General features: G+C 43.8%; 1 protein-coding gene across 1 annotated transcript; it reads right to left on the bottom strand.

Moving 5' to 3' along the window:
* Window positions 1-1754: 1754 nt before the first annotated feature.
* Window positions 1755-22052, bottom strand: esr2b (estrogen receptor 2b). Its single transcript, XM_070920072.1, has 10 exons — window positions 21987-22052; window positions 13056-13563; window positions 11640-11839; window positions 11439-11555; window positions 10336-10695; window positions 8186-8324; window positions 5633-5766; window positions 3621-3804; window positions 2292-2612; window positions 1755-1869 (listed from the first exon to the last, which is right to left on the bottom strand). Exons 2-10 carry the CDS (start codon window positions 13469-13471, stop codon window positions 1755-1757), a joined length of 1986 nt encoding a protein of 661 aa, XP_070776173.1. The 5' UTR covers window positions 13472-13563; window positions 21987-22052.
* Window positions 22053-22288: the final 236 nt, after the last annotated feature.

Genomic DNA, 22288 nt, shown 5'->3' with positions numbered 1-22288 from the left:
AAAGGTGTCATGTCATGAACTAAAGTATATACATTTATCTAATGTATATATGAATGTGCAGCATATTAAACGTATGTTTTTTCTCAGTGCCAAGTAATCTAATTCAGATTAGCTAAACTATTAAAGTACTAACATGCTAATGCGAGCATGTCAACGCGCAAACAATTAGCATGTTAACATATTTATGTTCAGCGTACATTTATTGCAGATGTACACATAAATGTGCGTTCTGTTCAACTGTGCTGTTTTTTTCTTCTACTCTTGCCAAGTACTTTCGAATGTTAGCTTATTACATTACTTGCTAATGCTAATGTAAATATGTCAACATGCATACAATATGTTAACATAACATAATATTTTGCATGTTAGTATTTTAAAATGCATATAATTAGCATGGTAATATGCTAACATTTTGTATGTTAACTTTAGTCTTGAAGTACATTTAAGGCAAAAGAAAGTCATAGTTTTAGCGTCCTGTCATCAACACGACATGAAAACATAGACAACTCGAAGGCCACTTACTAACTTCTTCCGAGCTAATAAAAAATGAACTTCCACTCAAATGTATACATAAATGCATGGATTCAGGGAAACATGCTAACAGTATGTAACAGGTTAGCTTGTTAAATTGCTAATGTGGTGAAGTTAGCATGTTAACATACTAATCTGTACTCGTTTAGCATGATAATATGCTAACATTAGCATGTTATAATTACTGTTAAAGTACAGCTGAGGCTGACAGGACTTGATTTATTTGTTTTTAAAGATGTCATGAACTTGAAGCGTATACATCAAGTATACATACAGTAAATAAGCATTAGGTTGAGACAAGTACTTTAATTCTGTAAAACAGAATATTAGTATGCAAGGTTTGGCACGTTAGCTTATTACAGTGTTAACATATGGCTTACATAGAGAAATTAGCAGGTCAGAATGTAATTGTTAGTAATGTTTAGTATGTTAGGAATATATGTACAGTTAGCAAGTTAATATATTTACACGATAACTTTACTTTTTAAGGACTTATGCTGTCAGTTTAGAGCCATGCTAGGCTAAGTTAAATTTGACTTTTCAGTTTTGCTGGTGTTTACTAAGAACATATCTGTGCCACATATCATACTGTGTAAATCCAGCCTTTGTTTAGCGAGTTAAACAGTTAACAGTCATTTTTCTTAAAAGGCCACAAACTGCTGCTTCTTGACTCCACTGACACTTGTAGTTTGTACAAAGAAAAGTAGAAAAATCCTGGATGAACAGGCTCCGATTAATACACCAAAGTACACAGAAGTAGTAAAGGCGGATAGAAAACACTGCCCTTTTCTTTTCTTTCTTTTTTTAGCGATATGACAAACACTACTTATGGAAATGTTAACTGTGTTGGCCACATGCACCTTTCTGTAAGTCACTGCAGATGGTTTGTGGATGGCTTGTTCTGGATGTTACACCGAGGTGGAAAAGAAGAAATACAAATACTGTTTATCAAAAAAGAGCTCGACAGAGGTCCAGCGATGTTCCCATGAACACCGGCTATAGTGCACATTCACGAGAAATATTTACGCACACAAAATATACATTCGATCAAAAACTTTTTTTTTTTTCCAAAGACTAAAACATCTCAACAAGAAGAAGAAGAAAGAAAAAAAAAAAACTTTACCTCACAACAGCGCTTTGTTTTTTTGTTTGTTGTTTTTTTCTCAGTCTTTGGGGGACGAAAAGCCTTTAAGGTCATTCTCAGTTCATCTCTGACAGTCCTGTCACCCCTCTAAGGCAGTTTCCATGACAACGCGATCCGGGATGATGAAGCCTGGCGGTCCCACTGATGGACCTGCGTCTCCTGTATCCAGGGACCACTGCTGGGGGTGGACGTACCTGCGGGGAAAGTTATTACAGTTATTACATGAGCACATATACTCAAGTACCAGTTTGACATACTGAGAGTATTTCTACCTTTCTCCAACAACTGTAACACTTTCCTCCTTTTATTTCCTGTCACAGCTACATCTTCTTCCCTTCCTTCATACATTTCTCCTTCCTTCCTTCTTTTCTCCCTGCGTTACAACCTTATTTCCTTCATTGTGTCCTCCCTCCTTCCTTTACTTCTTCCCTTTCTGCTATGTCTGATGTGTGATAACTCTACTCCTCCTCACTATGGTACTTTATGAAAGGCAGCTGAATACCTTCTATATTTTAATCAAGTCAAATTCTGAATGCAGTATCTTTACTGGTGATAAAAGGTAATTGGTGGTATTACTATTTTGAATCTTAGCTTTTCCTCCACCACTGTAACTTACTCATTGCCGTCCATGTGAGTCACCACTAAACTCTGAAATGGAAGTGAGGACTGGAGGGGCGGAGTCTGCAGGTGTCCGTCCAGGATCAGGGCTTCAGCGGGCCCGTGTGGAGGCACAGCGGTGGTCTGGTCGGAGTCCGGCTGCTGGTGAGACGGAGGCTGGGGGTACAGGTGCTGGTCAGAGTAAGCGTCGGAGCTCGGCGAGGAGGAAGGCTGACTGCTGCCGCTGGACGTGTTGGCGTCTAGCATCTCCAGGAGGAGGTCGTACACCAGCACCACGTTCTTCCTCTTCATGGTGGACAGGTGGTCCATGCCTTTGTTACTGAAGAGGAAGAGGAGACGACGGTGAAGCTGAGAGAGCGGAGAGGGTGAGTTACATGCACAGATGATGATGAAGTCTCACAAATCACGGCAGTTATGGTCGTGTCATCAGGAGGACGTGGAGGTGTTAGGAAGCAGATAATACTGTTGTCCAGGTGAGTCAGCTGACTGCTGTGTAGCATCACTGATGACATAGACTGAACATTATGTGTTATATATATATATGTATAACCCCCCCCTGATTCTGACATTATGTAAACATGCCTTTATTCAAAGGGTCTATGTAAAGTACTTCCTTAAGAAGTAGAATATACTTCAGTATCATGTAGTATTGTTATATATTGTCCATGAAGGATCCTCTCCGTCTTTGTTCTGCATGTTGATGTTGTTGATGTCAACAAACAGTCCTGTTTCTTTCATTTTCAGCATTTGTGGGGCTGAACTGAATTTGACATCCGTGCAATTTTACTTGTAAAACCTTGATGGCAATTTATCAACTGTTAATAAAACTGTACAAATCAGGCTTTAGATATATTATTACTCAATTAACAAAAGTATAAGAGTTATCAGGTGAAAACCTCATATGTAACCATGAAAATCCCCAAAACTGGACGCATGTTTTACAGGATGCTCCTGACTGAGAACTGAAACCTTTTGGGCTCACAAAAGCTACAAAACCCTGTTGGGTAATAAGACCAAAAATGCAAGATTTTTAATTTTCAATTAATTACTATTGGTCTTTTCAACTCCTATTTTTTGTCTTTGTTTTTGTCCAATTTTTAATTATTGTTTAAGTGTCAGCTTTCTCTTTTTTGTCTTAATGTAAAGCCCTTTCTGCAAAGCGTTGTAGAAATAAATAAAGCGATAAAAACATAATGTTTTTATTGGTTCCTTGAGAAGTCTCATTTCTGTGAGTTTGTTCTCTGTGAATCTGAATATCTGTGCTTTTTCCATTCTCCTCTCGGGATTCTGCTGCGGTTTCACGGTTTCCTGCCGTCTCTGGCTGTACCTGACGTGGCGGATGTGGGAGAGCAGCATGGTGAGGTGTCCGAGGCGCAGAGTCTGCTGCTGGGTCGACAGGCCCAGTTTGGAAATGGCCCAGACCAGAGCGTCGATCACCGAGTCCAGCAGACGCAGCAGCTTGTTCCTGCTCTCCAGCTCCTCGGCTGTCTGAGGGGAGCTCGTACACAGATCTGCAACACACATCGAGTTTTCACTGTTTTTACATCAGAGGCAGACTCATGGTCTGTATGGGACCAACCAAAATGCTAACGTTGGTCACTGAAATTAAAAAGAAGGTCCATGAATGTGCGCAGTGAATTTGGCACTGCGCTGTATCGTGCACATGAAGAGGACGAAAACTAAGAGATGACAAACGGCCGTCAGTTTAAAAACCATTTACAGGTTAAAAGCAGAGTTTCGTGAATGAAGCAGCAACCACCACCTGTAAACATCTGGCTATACGGCTCATCCAAGACCCTAATGACATGATGATGGACATTCCAGATGTAACACCAGGGGGCAGTAGAGAGGAGAGGCTGTACATCACCCTGTCCACCCTCCACCAGGACCGGCTGAGCAGTTGAGCCACCATGTTCCATCTGTCCAAATACATAAATCTTAAAATTCCTTCTTCTCTTTGACTTTTCAGACTCGATTTCACTTCTTTCACAATTTGTTCTTTTTTTCACCCCAGCTGCAGTGGAGCAGAGTCAACAGAGAGAACAGGGTCTGGCAGAGGACCCTGTGTGTGTGTGTTAGAGAGTTTAAGGAACTTTATTAAACTCTGCGAGGACATGCAGAGAGGTCGGTCACCTCGATGAAACCTGTACAGTGGCTGCTGCTGCTGCTGCTGCTGGTGGTTCTGGGTGAGGGAGGACTGGGACACTCTGACCGCTGGGAACACATGAAAGGTTAAAAAACAAAAGCCGTGCACCAATAAAGTCCATCTTCACAGGTCATTCTTCAAACAAGCTGGAAGTTCTGCCAGTCCAACTTTCGAGGGAGGATCGCCTCCTCTTCTAATGAAATCCAAAGACTGGAGTGGTGTAACCCCGGAGCACAGCGCTTAAAAAGGTTATTAACATTGTTGTAAAATAGCTTTTATTGTCACGTTCGACATGCACGACTTCCATGAACTTGAAATACTTGAAAACGTGAAAGCACCCAGAGAGCGTACATCTCTGCCAAACCTCTTGCTGATTCATTTAAAATCCTGGGAATATTTGTATTAATGTACCAATCCTGCGCGGCCATTTATATTTAACAAGTTGCTGTAATGCCACAGGCAAGATCAGTTTCATGTACATTCTGTTGCAATTGCTCAATACATTCAATAATAAAAGCTGGTTTATGTCAAATAGTACAAGGATTTAATGACGGTATTTTGGATCTGGTTCCCAGATTCGTTAAAATCTGACAAATCTCTTAATGAAGCCTTTTATCTCTTGTTCTTTTTTTAATCAGCGAAGAGAAATGTAATGCACCAGTTCAAAGGACAAACATCATCATCATCAGCTGTAGCTAATATATATGTTATTCCTGCGACACCAAGTTGTAAAGTGCGTTCCTCTGCACTGAAGACAAATAAGTTCATCGTAGTTTATGGCCCCAAAACTAAAAACTCAAATAAAAGCAGAGATAAATATATTGGGGACATGACAAAGATTTATGTTTCATGACTTTTAAGGAAGTCTTATTTTGATAAACATCTTTGGTTGTAAGATCAGAAAAACACTAACATCATCATGATGAGTCTGGTTTCACTCTGGTCAGATCTGTTTTATCAGATATGTGACAGGTGCCATTGACCCACTTAGTTCCAGATTACAGTTTCAGTATCCACAACAAAGCAGAGGGACAAACTTATCTGTGTTATGTAAGAATCAAAAACACACTCTGTGTGTGTGCTGTGCTGATTGGACGCGATCAAACAGGATTTGTTGCTCGCTGCAAAGTAACTCATCCGTCTGAGAGAAAAGAAGCTGAAGGCTGCGGTTTGTCTGCGTCAGTAAAACTCACTGGAGTTGAGGAGGATCATGGCCTTCAGACAGACGTACTCCTCCCTCTGAAGCTTCAGCTCACGAAACCGAGAGGTGGCTGCCAGCAGCATGTCGAAGATCTCCATGATGCCCTCAACACACTGTCCCTCCTCCCTACAGGGACACAGAGACAGTCACACAGGGGGGGTGAGGACTGGAAAGGCAAAGGGGGAATATCTACTTTAGCTTTAGCAATAATGGAACTTGTAAAGCCAATAAAGTTTATTTGAATTTGAGAGAAAACAAGAATGAAGAACAAGCGGAACAAAAACAGAAGAGAAGAAGAAAACAGCTTCCTGGTTGGCCGGCGTGTTCTCAGCTTATTAGTCGGCACTAAGAGCAAAGTGTTTTCTAATGATGTAATTTGGATTATAACAGCACATAAAAAATGCAAAATAAACTCCCACTGTGATGCTAATTTATGCGGTGAACTGGAGACAGTGGATGAACCATCCTTTCTCACATTCCTCACATCTGTTCCCAAAACAATATTCAAAGTGTTGATTGGCCACAAAAACATGAACGACGGCCCCGTTATCTTCCAAAACTTTGCACCTCCGACTTGCTTTGAGACGGCAAACGGCTTCCGACTGGGTGACTCACACTGTGGCAACATTTCTCTAAAACACACGATTTTTAATACAAACTGAGAGCGAGTAAAACAAAAAAAACCCAGGCTCATTAGGTGAAATGGTGATGGTGAAAGAAAATACAGAGAAAATGAAAAGAGATCCAAAGGGCAGAAAGAGTCTCGATCAGAGAGAAAGAATGTCTTTGTTGGAGCCTCTTGTTGAGTGAGTGGATGGATTTGCATCCAGGATGTTTTCCTGAGCTGTCCAAGGAGAGAGGCTACCACAGGCTACAGGGGACCACGCCACAGAGACAAATAAGGCTGTGTTATGAAAACACATCAAGGCTAACATAAGCCTATAGTGATAGTTTCCGTGGTAGTGGGGGAAGAAAGGTCAAACATTAAACTCAACCCACCAGTCGGGGGAGAAAGACTCCGTTTCTGTTATCTCACTCTTTCATTGTTCTAGATTTTTCTTATTCAACAAATGAATGTATCTACGGACAGGTGTGTGTGTGTGTGTGTGTGTGTGTGTGTGTGTGATGTATCTTCTGTGCCATAGAGCTAACCAGGTGTTAGCGAGTTAGCAAGGTGGGGCACCTTCAGCAAACTGCATTAACAACAATTACAGGCAATAATCTGAGGGTGGCTTCCTGTCATCCTCCTGCTGCACTTTGATCAGCAGAGAGAACACGTGTTCACTCCGGTTCATCAGGAAATCCACAGCGCAGCTGAAGCGGCAGCCTAATTACAGCGTGTTTACCGTGAATACAAAGGGTGAACGGAAGCGCCAGGAAACGGCCAACCGTTGTCTGGCCACAGTTGAAGGTCAGCGTGGACGGGAACAGCGAGTGATTAAAAAGATCTTTGGCAAGAAAATGAGCCGGCAGCCCAGAGGAATCACAGATATATATATATATATATATCTTTACTGTTTCAAGGTCTGATTGAACTCCCCGTGTGGTGTCAGCTCGTCACCAGAGCGCAACAATGTGGGAAGATTAGACTGCGAGCACCAGCACTGCAGCAGCAAGCAGAGCAGCTGCACCCGAGACTCGCAGTCAGAAAGAGCAGCTCGCCTTCACTGACGTAGCGTCAACTGTCAGGCGGAGGCCGCGGCCTGTATTCACCTCGAACCAGACAGACGACGATGTCCTCCTCCAGTGGAAGGAAATAAAGATCCTCGCAATGAAATAATGTTAAAATACTGAATCGTGGATAAAACGAGCGCGTTCATAATTTTATGTAAGTAGTAATAATACTGTGTAGAGTACTACACAGTATTATTACTACTGATGCAATGTGAAGCTACTACTTTATATCCTGTTTTATTTCTTACAATATATTAGAAAAATCTAAATCTGCAAAATTATTAGTAGCTACAGCTGTCAAAGAATACTCACATATTTCCCTCTCTGTGACGTGGCAGAAAATACTCTGAAGTACCTCAAGTACTTGAGTCCACGACTGACCTACTCATTCTGCTCCTCGGAGTTTCTTTATGTATCTGAATCGATCAGTGAGAGAGAAGAGTGCGTCTGTTTACTGGTTCTACCTCGAGCCTCACTCCAGTTGAAGCTGCTGTTGATGAAGTTCAACTCTACTCGCAGATGTTTCACAATAAAAGCTTTTTTTCCTAGAAAGCAAAGAGATTGCAAAACATTTCATGGACTTCTTGAAACACTCAGACGCATCTGCAGGGAGAAGCTAACACGCCTTAGCATGTGGGAGCAGAAGACATTAAGCAAAGATACTAAACCACGTGACAAATGACCGGAAACCACTGAATGATCTGAAATGTCCAGATGTGTTGCAGGCAGTGAGGTACGACTCCTCTTGAACAGCTACACGGGAGGTCAGCAGAAGTCTTCAGTTCAGCTGAATACTAGAAGCTCTCCGGGGATGGATAACGTTCATTTCTGTGTGGTTATATCTGTGCTGTTGACGACAGAAGGTGCTCACCTGTTGAGTTTGAAGTCTGGAGAGAAGATGAGTTTTCCGGGATGATCCACCGACCTCCACATCAGGCCCAACATCAGGATCTCCAGCCAGCAGCACTTCAGCAGGTGGATCTGGTCCGCCAGACTCAGCTCTACAAACCCTGAGGAGATACCACACAGAGGGAAATAGGCTGGCTGGAGATGAAGACTGACTGTACGCCCCCCCCCAAATCCACATTCTGCCCGGATCCAGAAGCACGATCAGCTGCTGGAGTGTATTTACACGGTGCATTAAAGTTCACCCTGAGAATGAAGCAGCTTTCACAGACTGTACGGGACACATTTACAACAAGTGTTCACGTCATGAAAACTTTCTAAGCAAGTTTAGTAAAAGAATGAATTCACAAAATGACCAGCGAAGAGGAAGCCAAAAGGTACTGAGTTAAATGTCCACGTCCAGTATTTCTCTGAGGCACTGTGTGCTGTCCATCTAGTTCGTCTTTTCATTTGATTCTTTTCCATCTGAGTTTCACTTCGGACAAGAAGAAGTGTGAAGGAATTAAGATTACCACCATATTGTTGCAAAAGAGCCAAAGACTAGAAGAGAAACGGGAAGACACACGATGCTGTCCCATCTTATACTGAACACGCAAAGATCTAATTAATATAGATCTTCCCATCTGATTCGAGCTGCTGACAGAAAGAGAAAAGCCCAGATCTCAAACAGCACTACTACAGCAGCTAACTCTGTGACAATGACATCACCGAACAGCAGCTATGTACTTTCCTTGACGGCGCCTCGCTCACCTGTCAGCTGTCAGTGCTTTCTTAGCTCTTTTATAAAGCAGACAATGCACACTCATTTTCACTTCTGTCTGAGTACAGAAAAAAAACATCTGGGAAAATGGTCTTTATTCAAAAAAAAAAAAAAAGCTGGGAGTCTTTGTGATCCCTTCACATTAACACCTCTGCTGGGAAGTTACCTGCTGGGCTGAACACTGGCTGAGAGGAGGGGGGGGGGGGACGTATGAAAAGGGACGGGAAAGTGGGGGAAGGAAACCTGGATCAGTCAGTCAAGAGAAGTTCACTTATTGCAGCTTCTACATTTAGACATAAAAAGGTTAAAGATGACATTTGACGACTGGTCTCTGTCCGTCTCATCGTCCGACACCTAATGATGTTTACTGTAGCCTCCGCTTTGTTTTTACCTGTATGACCCTCAGACTCGTTTCCTGGTTTTTCAGGAAGCTCCCACACGCTGTTGATGGTGATGCGTCCACTGACCCAGAATCAGCCCCAGCGAACACATGACCCTGATGTTTACCCTGACCATAACCTTGACCTTTTACTCAGCAGGGACATACAGAGTGTCCGAGTCCAAGTCTGGACAGAGACCAAAATAACGAGGCACGAGGAAATATTCACATCTATTTCCAAAAGTGATGAGAATGAGCAGGAAAACATTTTAAACAGACGCAGATTGATTTTTAAACCTGCGTCAGGTTCTTCCATGTTCTCATTGCATAGCGGTTGAATATGGAGACAAAGAAGGGACAAATATGTTGTCCAGTAGAAAAAAGACAAGAAAAGAAAAAAGATAAAAAGACAAAAAGTGGAAATATGTGTTGAAACCTGAAGAAAAATCCACAAAAATTGACTTTATGCAGCAGGTTTTTGCATATGTTGTATGTATTTATGTTGTATGTTTTATGTATTTCGTTAAGAAACTGAATCTAAAAAATGTAAAAAAGTCAGTTGAACAAAACATTTGTGAATTTAAAAAAATGATTGAGAAAATAAACATTTGTATATTAAATCATAAGATTTAAAAAGTGAAGATTGATTTTACGGCTGTGACTCTTGAGTTTACATATTCGTCTTGAACCTTGAACCAGAAAAAAATGTAAAATTAATGGCACAATTACACTGTTCTCCTCTTTCAGGAAAAAATCTATTCGACATCCAGTTCAGCCAGAGACACTTCGAGGAGTTGACCATCATAAAGACTTCGGTCGAGACCTGCGGTAGAGCCCACAGATAACTTCTGTATTGATTTGGTGCGATATAAATAATAACTGAGTTTAACTGAATTCATATTAACCGGTTCGGAGGTTCGGCTCTTTCTGCAATGAGGATTCATCTCAAGACAGGACTTGACAGTTTAGGTCTTACCGGGGATCTTTTTAGCCCAGCTGATCATGAGGACCAGTTCCTTGTCTGCCAGGTTGGTGAGGGACATCATCATGCTGGCCTCGGTGAAGGGCTTCTTCAGGTCCTCCATGAGGTAGATCTCCGGAGGCTCCGCCTCCATGATGCGGGAGATGAACTCCTCTGGGCTCATGGTCGAGTGGTGCACGTGGTTCGCTTGAGGGAGGGGGATGAGCGGGACGAGAGGAGCCTCAAGGTGGAGATGCCGCTGAGGCCGAGAACCCAGCCCCATCCTGACCAAACCCCTGCCGGTGGGATCCCGAGGCTGGAGCCCACCACGGCGGTGTCGGGCTCCTCGAAAGCTGCAGCGTTCGCGCCTTACACCTGGTGCACGAGGACAGCGAGAGGAAGGGAAAGTCTGTCACGTGACCTGTGATGTCCTTCTGTGCAACACTGGCTACCAGCAGCTTTAAAACAAGAATAAAATCCTAAATCCACTGTCTTAATAGATACATTGGAAGCTTCCTGACTCTGGTCTGTACTTCTGAGCAGGTCTTCCACTCAAAGCTCCTCATCACTATGTTCAACACTCTTTTCCTTTTCTCACTTAGACTCACTGAGTGTGGAAGAGCCTGGTTCCCGCGGCTGCTGCAGTCTAACAAGCCAAGGTTAGACCAGACTCCAGAGTAATGAGCAGAGCTGAATGTGTCGTGACGTAAAAGACTTCAGAACACTGATACCTTCAGTAAATGGTTTGTACTGACACGTGTCACGTTGCCTTCCCATACATAACACAAATCTCAAGGTCAGCACCGAATTCTTACAAATAGTGGGATCAACATTTCCTGGAAATCGCTGCAGACAAAATTGCTGCTTTCAAGGGCAGACTGCCACTATCTGGAATCAGCTAGACAAATCTACACGCAACTAAGTCATTTGCAGATCTTCAAATCGCCAGGAGGGTTAGCTAAGCTTAGCAGACTGGAAGCAGAGGGGGAGGCCTGGCTCTGCCTGAAGGTCTTTATGCTAAGATAAGCAATTTGTCTCTTTCAGCGCTCGAACCTTTGTGCTGCTGTAAGACGACAAAACATCCAGGACCCCAATTATCATAAAAGGTGAGCACCTACCGCACTTCATCATGCCCACTTCGTAGCATTTACGCAGGCGGCAGGCCTGGCAGCTTTTACGCCGGTTCTTGTCGATAGTGCACTGATTTGTGGCGGGGCAGATGTAGTCATTGTGTCCTGAAAAGGGGAAAGAAAGACATATTGCAGAAACCTTTCGATGGGCGAGACGGTGGTGAGTGAGCACAAAGACGGAGTGGATACCTTGGATACTCCTCTTGAAAAAAGCCTTGCAGCCCTCGCAGGACCACACGCCGTAGTGGTACCCCGAGGCGTAGTCGTGGCACACGGCGCAGAAGTGCATGTCGGCTTTCCCGGACGCTGATGAACACAAGGAGGAGTTCACGCCTTCCGCTCCGTCCTCTGATCTCTTCCCCAGCGGCTTGTTACAGCTGAGGATGGAGCTGCGGGAGGAAACGCAGACTCTGTGAAAAGGGACAACTTGACATTTGGAATTTTAGCCTGTCATTCACCTGCCATTAGTCTTCCAACAGGTGCTCTTTTGCTGGAAACTGGAACATTGCATCAGAAAACTTCACAGCGCTCATCATTGAGACATAATGTGTGTATAAATCTCCAGCACTCACGGCCAGAGCCATTATAATTATCAGCTGGTGGCACAGATAATGACGTGAAGGAGATGCATCCTAAACCGACTGATGTGGTGAGAGTAAAGCAAAGCCCGATGAAGCTTTTAGCTTTGAGCTCAAGCAGGAACACAACCGTCGTCACACTGGGTTCCACCTCTCAACTCCACTGGTTTTACTGGGTTCTCTGCGCAGGCTTTCCTACCATCTAATTGATGGGGTCTTTATGAAATAAAACTTCTGCATTCATGTTTCCTGATTGAAAGGTTTTCTTCCATTTTCTATGATGCATGAAAACTGTCTTTAATTACATACACATATATCAATACTACAAGTGCACAGTACAGTATGTACCAACGCTGATTGTCAGTATAGAAGAAATGTATGTTTACTCAACGAATGATGAGCCAACAGACAAAAAACTATGCCAACAATTTCAAAAAGAATTTCTAAGGAGTATCAGGACGTATTTCTTTTATCTATTTTTATCATTAATAGACACAAAAACACATAATAGAAGTAGGTGCTGTCAGAGTTTTTGAGATAAGATAAGTGAAACACTGTTCTTCACTTGATTTGTTGATGTTTCTTCAACATAATAAGAAGTATCAGTGAGCAGCTGAGGTTTGTCTCTGCTGTCTTGACAACAAGTTGGTGAAAGTCAGCTGATCTGAAAGGTCGGATTTGATCAGTAACATACATTAAAAAAGGTAAAAGTTCAGTTCTGAGGCAAAGACAGGAAAGATATTAACAATCAGTCACGAAGGGCACGACGGCAGAATTCACTGAAGATTGCTGCCAAGCCGCATCGCGTACTTAGACTGGACTGCACAGCTCTAAGTCCTCCTGTCCAAATGAGACAAAGCGTCTAGAGGTCCATTTAAAGACAGAAAGTTATGGCACAAGGTTTATCAATTTTCCCCTCAAACTCTATCAGCAATTCACTCTTATTGTGTGCATTCAGCTTGACTGTTTTTTAAATGTTATCATTGTTATATTATTTCCATCAATGGGTGAGTGCCAGTGAACCTACCTGCTGGCTTTGGCCTCCAGCCAGGGTGCATGCGGGCTGGGTTCATTGTAGAGGAGAGGCTGAGGGCAGCGCAGAGTCAGTGAGGGCATGTTGGGGTGGCTGTGGGAGGGCCAGAAGGCTGATGGGCTAAGGGGGGGGCACAGAGATGACGGGCTGTCAGCGATGGGCGGCCTGGCATAGCTCAGCACAGACGGGCTGTAGAAGGTCAGAGGTCCGTGGCTGTGGTTGTACTCGTGGCTACTGTCCGTGTACGGAGAGGGGATGCAGACGGTGTGGCTGTCCATGCCCAGAGGAGGGCTGTACACGGTGGGCAGGAGTCCCGGGGAGCTCGGCCTCTCTGAGGCTTTGCTGGAGTCCACCTCCTGGAGCTGGAGCAGCGGTAACGGGTCAGTATCCAGCCCGGGGGAGGAGGCCATGTCAGGGGGGAGTCTACTGTATATGTTGACAGTGATGATGAATATGATGATGCAGCTGGTTCCTCTATTGCATATTCTAGTGTAGACAAGTCCTGTGGCAGAGGGGGAGAAACACTGTGTTATAGTTTAAATCTAAAATCCACATTTAAGTCAACAACAACTCTGAACTCACCAGGTCCCATGACATCTGGCCAATACCTGACGTCTCTAACAGGGTTGTTGTTGTTTTGACAGTGTTGGTCAGTCGGTCCAACACTTTGGTCCAGACTGAATTGAATACTATTGAATGGATTGCCATTCAACAAGACATTCGTGTTTCCAAAAGGACAAATTGTAATAAAGTTTGGACATCTCCTGGAACGCCTGTCAAACACAGTCAGGTCAAACTTAAGACTTAATAATCTCTCACCAAATACCTGCAAGTCCAGGAGGGCTAGCGACCACTTTGTGGAAGCTAACAGAGATCCAAACAAAGAGTAAAGACCCATCAGTCTCAGCTGTACTTTCTGTTTTGTGCTAATTAGCAAATGTTAGCATGCTAACACACTAAGATGGTGAACATGGTGAAGAAGATAGCTGATAAACATCAGTTTAGCATGCTAACTTTAGCATCTAAAGTCGTGCGCGATACGCTGCAGTGATTGTTGCACCTTTGTAATATTGGCCTCTCAGCTCAGTTTCATGCTTGACTGACAGCAAAAGTGAAACTTTAAAAGCAGAACTCTCTGTTGGAGGCGATGAGGGAAGGATTCCTGTGCACCATGAATGCATCCTTTCTTGCAAATGATCTTTTCAGTTTGTCTTCACAATAAGAGGCACCACCAGTTTTAGTAACTCACAGAATGTGTTAGATCCTGATGAATATCAGATACTAAATCAATGACCTAAGGTTTTGAATACTAGGTAATGTTACTGAACACATGCACTTTCTCTCCATCAGTTTTTTGAGCCACAAAGTTCACTTACTGGGTCAAAGGTGAAGAGAGCAACTCTGTATTTATTAACAGTGTGTATAAACTAAGAGTCAGAATATAAAAAACACAAAACGATAAGCCTGTATGACCTCATGCAGCTTGTGAAATACTGTAACCAAACCGTGCCAGCGAGGCCATCAGCTGGTTAATCAGTGTGAGAATCAGCAGCCGGCAGCTCTGGATATACAGAGTGAGTGAACTGTACACGTAAAGCTATGTATTTAGGCTTTACCTACAGCCACAAGCCACAATTACAGGATAATGATGATGCTAACACAGTAACACAAGTAGAGAGGAGTAATGAAGTGGGTTCATTGACTGGTTAATGTCTATCTGAAGCAGCCAAAACCAGAACAAGTAAGACTGTCGCAGCAAAGCGTAATGAGCAATATATTCTCTTCTTTCATAGTCTCACTTCAAGGAGTCAACTGTATATCTATAAAGCGAGCAGATAAAGCTGAAGTTTAAAAGAAACAAAACGTTTTTATTACTTCCTCCCTTCCTGAAATCCAGTTTGCCAACAACACCTGGTAGATCATGGGGCGTTCAGGAGGGCTGGGTCATGAAAGTGTCCCCTTCCCAAGCAGGAAACAACAGTTAGAAATCAAAACAAACAAATAACCAGAAAAAAATACTTAACCAGAGTGACGAGACAGATTATTGATAACGCCTACTTCCTTGTGAGATTTTGAAAGTCTACACTGGGCCGTACAAAACTGGACTCAGAAGTAATGAAGGCAGTTTGAAAGCTCAGATATTGTTATTCTAAAGCTGCAGAGCGGACAAGAAGACACCATGCCAAAGAGTCGCAAGGTCAATCGCATCAACAGTCAATGTGTCTCACACACGTCAGGTCAAAGAGGCCTCGAGTAAAACAATGCACCCTGAGGCCCACCTGCTCACCCTGAACACGGGGTACCGGCACCATTATATATGTCCTCGTTCAGGACGGCGACATCTCTGGACTGAAAACATCATAAGTTAAATTTTAGCCTGACAGCCTTCTTTTACTTTATTCTAAAAGGACACAAGCCACGCGTCTTTGCTTTGTCCCACAAGTCAGAATTACAGATACATTTACATTGCTATTCACTTGGAGACTATTTGTCAGTTGTCCATCATGTGTTGATGTTAAACATTACAGCTTGTACTGTAAACGCAGTATCGTGGAACTTGTCCCAGTTTCCATTTTGAGGGAGAAGGAGCGACCGAATGGACCATTAGTTTTAGTCTCTGCGAGGCTGTATGGTTCATAGTGGGGAGGGGGAGCAGGGACAGCTTTGTGGGCTGTGTCCTGCCAAGAGTTCAGCGCCTGAAGTGAGACGCAGCTGAAACGTTTTCACAATCAGATGTAAGTCTGGAAGACATCCACTGAGACCGACCACCTACAGTACACACTCAACACCTACTGAACTAATTAAAGCAGCAGTACACACTTTCTGACCACTAGGGGGCAGAAAAACTTCACCAATTCTACAAATCAAAGTCTGTTTAAAGGTCTTGCGGAGTACTACTGTATATGTGAAAAAAGGTCATATACAGCTGCGTGAAATCTGATAAATTGCCCAAAAGCCGCAGGCTAGCCACTCAAGGCTACATTAGCCGCTACTAGCATAACACACCCGAATCTCCCGACTGTCAGTGGTCAAGTTGCACATTGTTAACACAGCATGAAGACATTGTTGTCATAGAAACAAAAAGCACTTCATCCCAGAGCTCCCCAGTGGCTTTTCTGCCAGAGAAACACACCATATGGACACGAGCCCGAAGAAGTAAATAAGTAAATCCAGCTGCAAACACCACATGTCTGATTTTATCTACTGTCGACAGCGGCAATGACGTGAATGGACTCGGTCCAACTTCCAATCCAATAATCCTCCATTAACTGTGATGTGGGTCCACAATTAAACGTTGTTAGACCATTAAAGAAGCTAAACTGCTGGCCACAAGGGGCTACAGAAGTTTTCAGTTCAAAGGGATTTGTCATTAATGGCGGAGAAGATCGTCCAATTTGCCAACGTTGTGGCACAAAAACACACAAATTATTAACACGGCAAACTCCTTCATACCACAATCATGCAGGAATATTCTGTTTCGATTATTCTGCTGTGATACTGGTTGTGGGTTACTCAGTCTGAAAATGTTGTTGTGTCCTTGAAAACTGAACTTTAAGAGCTAAACATAATCAAGATCAAGGTTTATGAAACAAGCAGGGGTGGATACTTTCATACAGACTGGCTGTATGACGTGGTGTGACACCGTCACAGAGAATAAACACAAGATGCACAATAATAGATATAATTATATTAGATGTAATTGCCTACATTTTGGGTGACATTTCCGACCTGAACATCTTCTCAGACTTGCCAGAATTAAACATTCGCAGCCTGGATTTACTTAATTAATCACAGTCTCAAGACATTTTACCAACCACACGCCATCCAAAAGTTAAAAAAGACTCCGCAGTCAATCAAAAGACATCAAAAAGATGCAACGGCTCACTTACTTGTTCAGGCTGTGTGGCTCAACAGAGAGGCTTTTACCCATCGACCATGTAAAGGGCTGTTTTGTCAGAACGTCTGTGCCGAGGTTTGAGCTTTGGACAGTCTGGTGTTCATGGCAGCCTTCCATGGTAAACCACCAGGCAAGCAACAAGGGGTCAAAGGACACTGTCTTAATGCAACTCTTTTATTCTACTCATTCATTCACGTTACCACTGATCTGCTCTTTACACTAACAGGCCTACAGGGCTGCTAATTTCTTGCTTAACTTTATCAATTTCCAACAAACAAAACAAACAAAATTTGGCGCAGTACTCCAGTCCCTAATAAGATATTTGAAGATAATTCAAACATGGGGACAATCCTCCAGATGGAGAGGGTGGAGCTGAAGCAACAGTCTAAAGTTAAACAATTTGTGTCTCGAATACATAAAAACAACAGAAAAAGAACACATCAGTGGACTCAAAGAGATATTTAGGACCATATTTACTTTATATTTGCAAAATGAATTTGGCAGACAGTACATGAGGTCGATCATTCAGGGTAAATCTATCTCAAGGCCTGAAAGGCAAAGCATAAAATGAAAGCATATATGAGTCGTGTTACCTGGATTGGTTAATCAATCCTGATTTGAAGATAAATCATCTAACTGAGTTGTTTTTCCTTTGAACTAAAGACTAAAAATGCCCCAAATGTTATTGTAACATTGGTCCCACAATTTCGTCTGCATGACTAAATGTTTTTTTTATCACGGAGAAAATGTCTTTTGAGCCTCAGAGGATTTTGTTGTTGCAGTACTGCAGTGGGATCTGTATCTGTGCAGCCTCTGCAACCACCTCCGTATTCATTCATTCAACAGTTCCTGCTCACTAACTGCAAAGTGTTTTTATTTATAGTAGATGCATGAAAGAAAACGTGACTCATAATAGGAAGTGAAGCTTTGTCCGTCTGAATTTCTTTGGAATAAAACTGAGGAACAGCTGGGTGGTTGAGCAGCAACACGCGAGACAGACACATAACTAATTAAAAGAGTCGTTCTCTGCTCTTATCGCTTCTTTGGAATAAACACAACTGAATCAAAGTGTTTCTGATTCTGAAACGAGCTGAGTATCTTTGGGTTTTGGTCTGTTGGTCGGACAAAACACTTTAACACATTTTAGTGCATGAATTTCAACATCTAGTCCCAAGTCTTTTGAAATAAACTGGCACTCCATTGTGAATTATTGAACAAACCTGGACCCAGCAGAGTCCAGTCAAAGACAGACAGACCGTCTGAGTTCACACCGACGAAATGTGTTTTTTATCTCGTAATAATGGGATCTCACACGAAGAAGAAGCTCTGCTACTGATACACACTGATACTCTCTGTCTGACCGTGAATGGAGCTCAGATCTGCCACCTTTGGAGGATAGAAGGTCAAAGTCTGTCTCTCTTCACCAACACAAATATCTTTGTTGGAGCTGCACTACAAAATATCCGTTTCAACACATTTAACAAAGCATCAGCAACAAGAAATATCACGAGTGTGTAGCACGAAACAAGACATGATGTTTCTCCAGAGAGGCCAGTATATTAAAAACCTGTTTATTTCTTGTGTATAAAAGGAGCGTGGAGCCCCCCCTCCCCTCAGACCACGGCTCCCGGCCAGAAGCACATACCGAAACACAAAGACCCCCAGCAAAACCATTAGCCAGCCTCTATTCCTGCATTCTCTCAGCCGCACAAAGCCATCGAGGAGCTGCTGGAGGAGAAGGATTGTGTTGAATTGAAGAGGTGGACAGATTACATGGGAGCGGGGTGGGGGGGGTGGGGAGGGGGTGGAGCTACTTCTGGCTCACAGAGGAGCCGGACAGCGAGAATCGACAGGCTGATTTCACCTGTCGCTGCTGCTGCTGCTGACAGGTCAGTCCATCCACTGCAGCACTGTACTCCCCAAAAATACACCTCTGCTGCAGGAAGTCACTCACTTTGTACACAAGTGACTATATTAGAGTTTACAGTAGCGTACTTTATACTACAGAGTAAAGTTAATACGTTTGGGTTTTGGACTGTTAGACAAAATAAGCAGAATTAGAATAATTCTTGAGCTCTGGGAAATTACAATGAACATTTTTCACATTTCTAGAGACAAAATAATGAATCAAAATATCAATGATCAGCAGATCAATCAGTAATGAAATAAATCGTGAGTGTTATTCTTCATCTTTCGATGATGACAAGAAGAAGTTGTGATCAGTTCATTCTGTTTGTGGCCAGTTTAGCCAAGTAAGATGCAGCGTCGCCATGGTTACCTGCAGTTAAATATACCTGCCGATGGAACGGTAGTTGACTCTTGACTCGACTTCTAATAGACGATCTTTGGAGTATTTTGGAAGAACAAAATGGACGAAGCGATTCCAGATGAATATTAATACTAATATTAATACTAATACATCCTCGTCAGATTTTTAAACTCTTAAATACGAATGTCGGTCTCGAGAATCCAGCATCGGGCTGTCGTGAAAATGTGTTTTTACTGCACACAAAGGGAGGGTGTCCTTCAGAGAGCTTTGTGACTGCAGGAGTGTCGAAAGCAGAAGGGAAGTTGTCCACAGAGACGCAGTGAAAACAGCTCGCCCAGTGCAGCGAGCGTCCCAAAGACTACAAAGAGTCCTTACTGTAGGGGCCTTTGCTGCATGTTACCCCCCCCTGTCTCTCCCACCTTTCCTGTCTATACAATTAAGTTTTAATAAAACAGTTTTCAGTTCTTCTCATTGAAAGAAGCGTGCATCCTTAAGGGATGTTTGGAAACTTGTTTTCTTTACATTGACTGTTTTCTTCTCGTCATTTTCAGCCGCTGCAGTCGGCAGAAATGTGCATGGCGTCACTCCAGCGGTCATGACGTGCTTTGGGTTTCGCCCCAAAAACAGACCGGCTTCATGTTGCTTCACTGTTTGTGAGTCAGAGCTCAGTAATAGTTTGAGTGACGTCAAGGTTACACATGCAAAACTACCGGAGATCACAGCAGGAAGCAGCTGTCAGCATCAGTCCAAGTTCATGTTGACCGACAGTTTCATGGACAACTTCGAGCTCAGATCAGATCTCCTCTTCACCAGGTTCCTCCTCTGAGGTCTGAGTCTCTGGACTCTGGAGTTCTTCAGGTCTGAGACGGTAAACAGCACCGCTGCAACACAGACCGACTTCACGGACTTAACACAGGGAACAACTTCCAACATGTTTAGAGTGATTACACCCTGATCCTCCTCACAGTGGCTGCACCACCACTGAGGCGTGACGCCCCCCTCTCGCTGCTGCCTAACCTGCCTGGAAACACCCAATATGAGCGTGACTGCAGAGAGGAAACACACGTGCAGCGCTGCTTTCCAGCTCGCTACAGCCGTGTTTTAGTTACACCGTGTACTCGGGTATCTCGGGTGATGGACGACCGGTGGATGGAGCGGAGGGGGGGGGGGGGAGCTATCAGGAACCGTTGAGCAGCGTGACCTAGACGAGTTTAGGGCGCCGGCCGGTGGAATGCTTTTCAACGTGGGCGAAACCCGGAGAACAGGAGGGGATGTGTCCGACTTTTTATTTCTGTAATGGCAGGACTTCCCTCCATCCTCCCCTCCACCCACACACACACACACACACACACACAGACTTAAGACTCCCCCACAGCTCAGTTATTCGCGAGTGGAAAAGGAATCTGGTATTTACAGTAACAGCCAGATTATTATTACACCGTGAGCAGTCTCAAGGCTGCGGAGAGGAGGCTGGCAGGCGCACATCCTCACTGGTTTCCCCTGCTGAGCCTGAAGAACGGGAGCAGATAGGGTTGTTTTCGTTGGTGCGATAAAATAATCAGCAGTGGCGTCAAAAGATTAAGAGCGTAAACCAAACGTCCTTTAACAAAAAAGGACAGCGATGTTGTAATAAAGTGGAGGAACAGCATCGGAAAAGAAAGTGCCCGTATTTGTATTTCATTAAAGTCACTTTTAGAGTTCTGCAGACTCCCATCAGACGCCCTGCAGGAGTCTAACGGGAACAGTAAGTTGGATTTTTGTGAGGAAAACTGAACTGACTGACAAACTTTTTCCTGTCTTGGATGCACATCAGCCGCAGAGAAAGATGTGATTTAGTGCACAAACTGTGCAGAATGGAACGGTCCTCCTTCTTAGGGCTGACGTTTAATCGCAAACTAGATATTAGATACGACCAAAAGGAGATGGATAAAGACTTTTATTCATTACAACTAATTCTACGGTAGTTTTAATAATTGTTTTGCACGTTTGTATGCACATGACTTCTGTCCTTCTGTCCTCTGCGAGCTGAACTCTGACAGAAGATTAAAGACATTGAAATGGGGCACAAACTAGCATCTACAGCCCTGGATTGTCTCAGTGTTGCTAACACATGCTGCCACTGGGTTCAACTGTGGAATAATGTGTGATGTCTCTGTTGTCTCCGTCAGACAAACACAAGTGAAGCCAAACTCTGTGAGTGACACACTGAACGGATGGACAGTTTTACACTCGGTGTAATATCTACAAATGTTAGTGTTTGAAGGAAGATTAGCGTTCAGAAAGATGGAGATTTTAACATCCACAGTTCCAGCACAGCTCCATCTGCTGAGGATGATCGTGTGGTACCACAAAGCTGGTACCACTTCTCTGTCACATGTTTCTGCTTTATGGTGGTTTTTATCAAGAAATCCTGAGCAGACAGCAACATCTTCATATTGATATTCTCCCCCATTAGCTCTGCTTACACTGCAATAAACTCCAGGATAAAGTTTCAGAGTCAGAACACTGATTTTATAAGAGTACCTTCATTCCTGAGCGCTGGTCCACTTCACACACACTCAGCTGCAGTTCACCACAATCACTCAGCAAGTGAATTCACTGGTGAACTCTTGAACTGATTCACGTCAGTGGAACAAAGCAGACTTCACCTCAGGAGCAGAGGGGAGCTGCACCTGTCAGACCCCCCCCCCCCCCCCCCCCCTCCTCTGCTCCCCCGGGTGGAAAAGTTAGGAAAGAAAACACTGTTCATGTCACTGACCTGTCACTCGCTTCAGGCGGGGATCAGAGGGAAAGATCGGCGGCTGCTGGGGGAGTTTTGTCGGGTTTCAGCGCCTCCGCTGTCGCCGCCGCTGCTGCCGCCAACGACGGTCACTGAAGGCGGAACAAACCGGGACGCGTAAAAGTGGAAGCGTACATGGACCCGGCGCGTATTCCTCCGCGTTATTCCTCCAAGAACTTCATTAACGTCCCCCCTCATCCCCTCTGCAGCCCCCGCAGCGCCAGGTTTAAGGTCTGCTCGGTGTGCAGACGTCACTGGCCACGCCCCCCGGAGAGCTGCCC

Source organism: Enoplosus armatus, chromosome 15 (genome assembly GCF_043641665.1).
Source record: "Enoplosus armatus isolate fEnoArm2 chromosome 15, fEnoArm2.hap1, whole genome shotgun sequence".
Lineage (NCBI taxonomy): Eukaryota > Metazoa > Chordata > Actinopteri > Centrarchiformes > Enoplosidae > Enoplosus > Enoplosus armatus.
The sequence above is the reverse complement of the archived record's forward strand: the minus strand, read 5'-3'. Positions and strand labels throughout refer to the sequence as shown.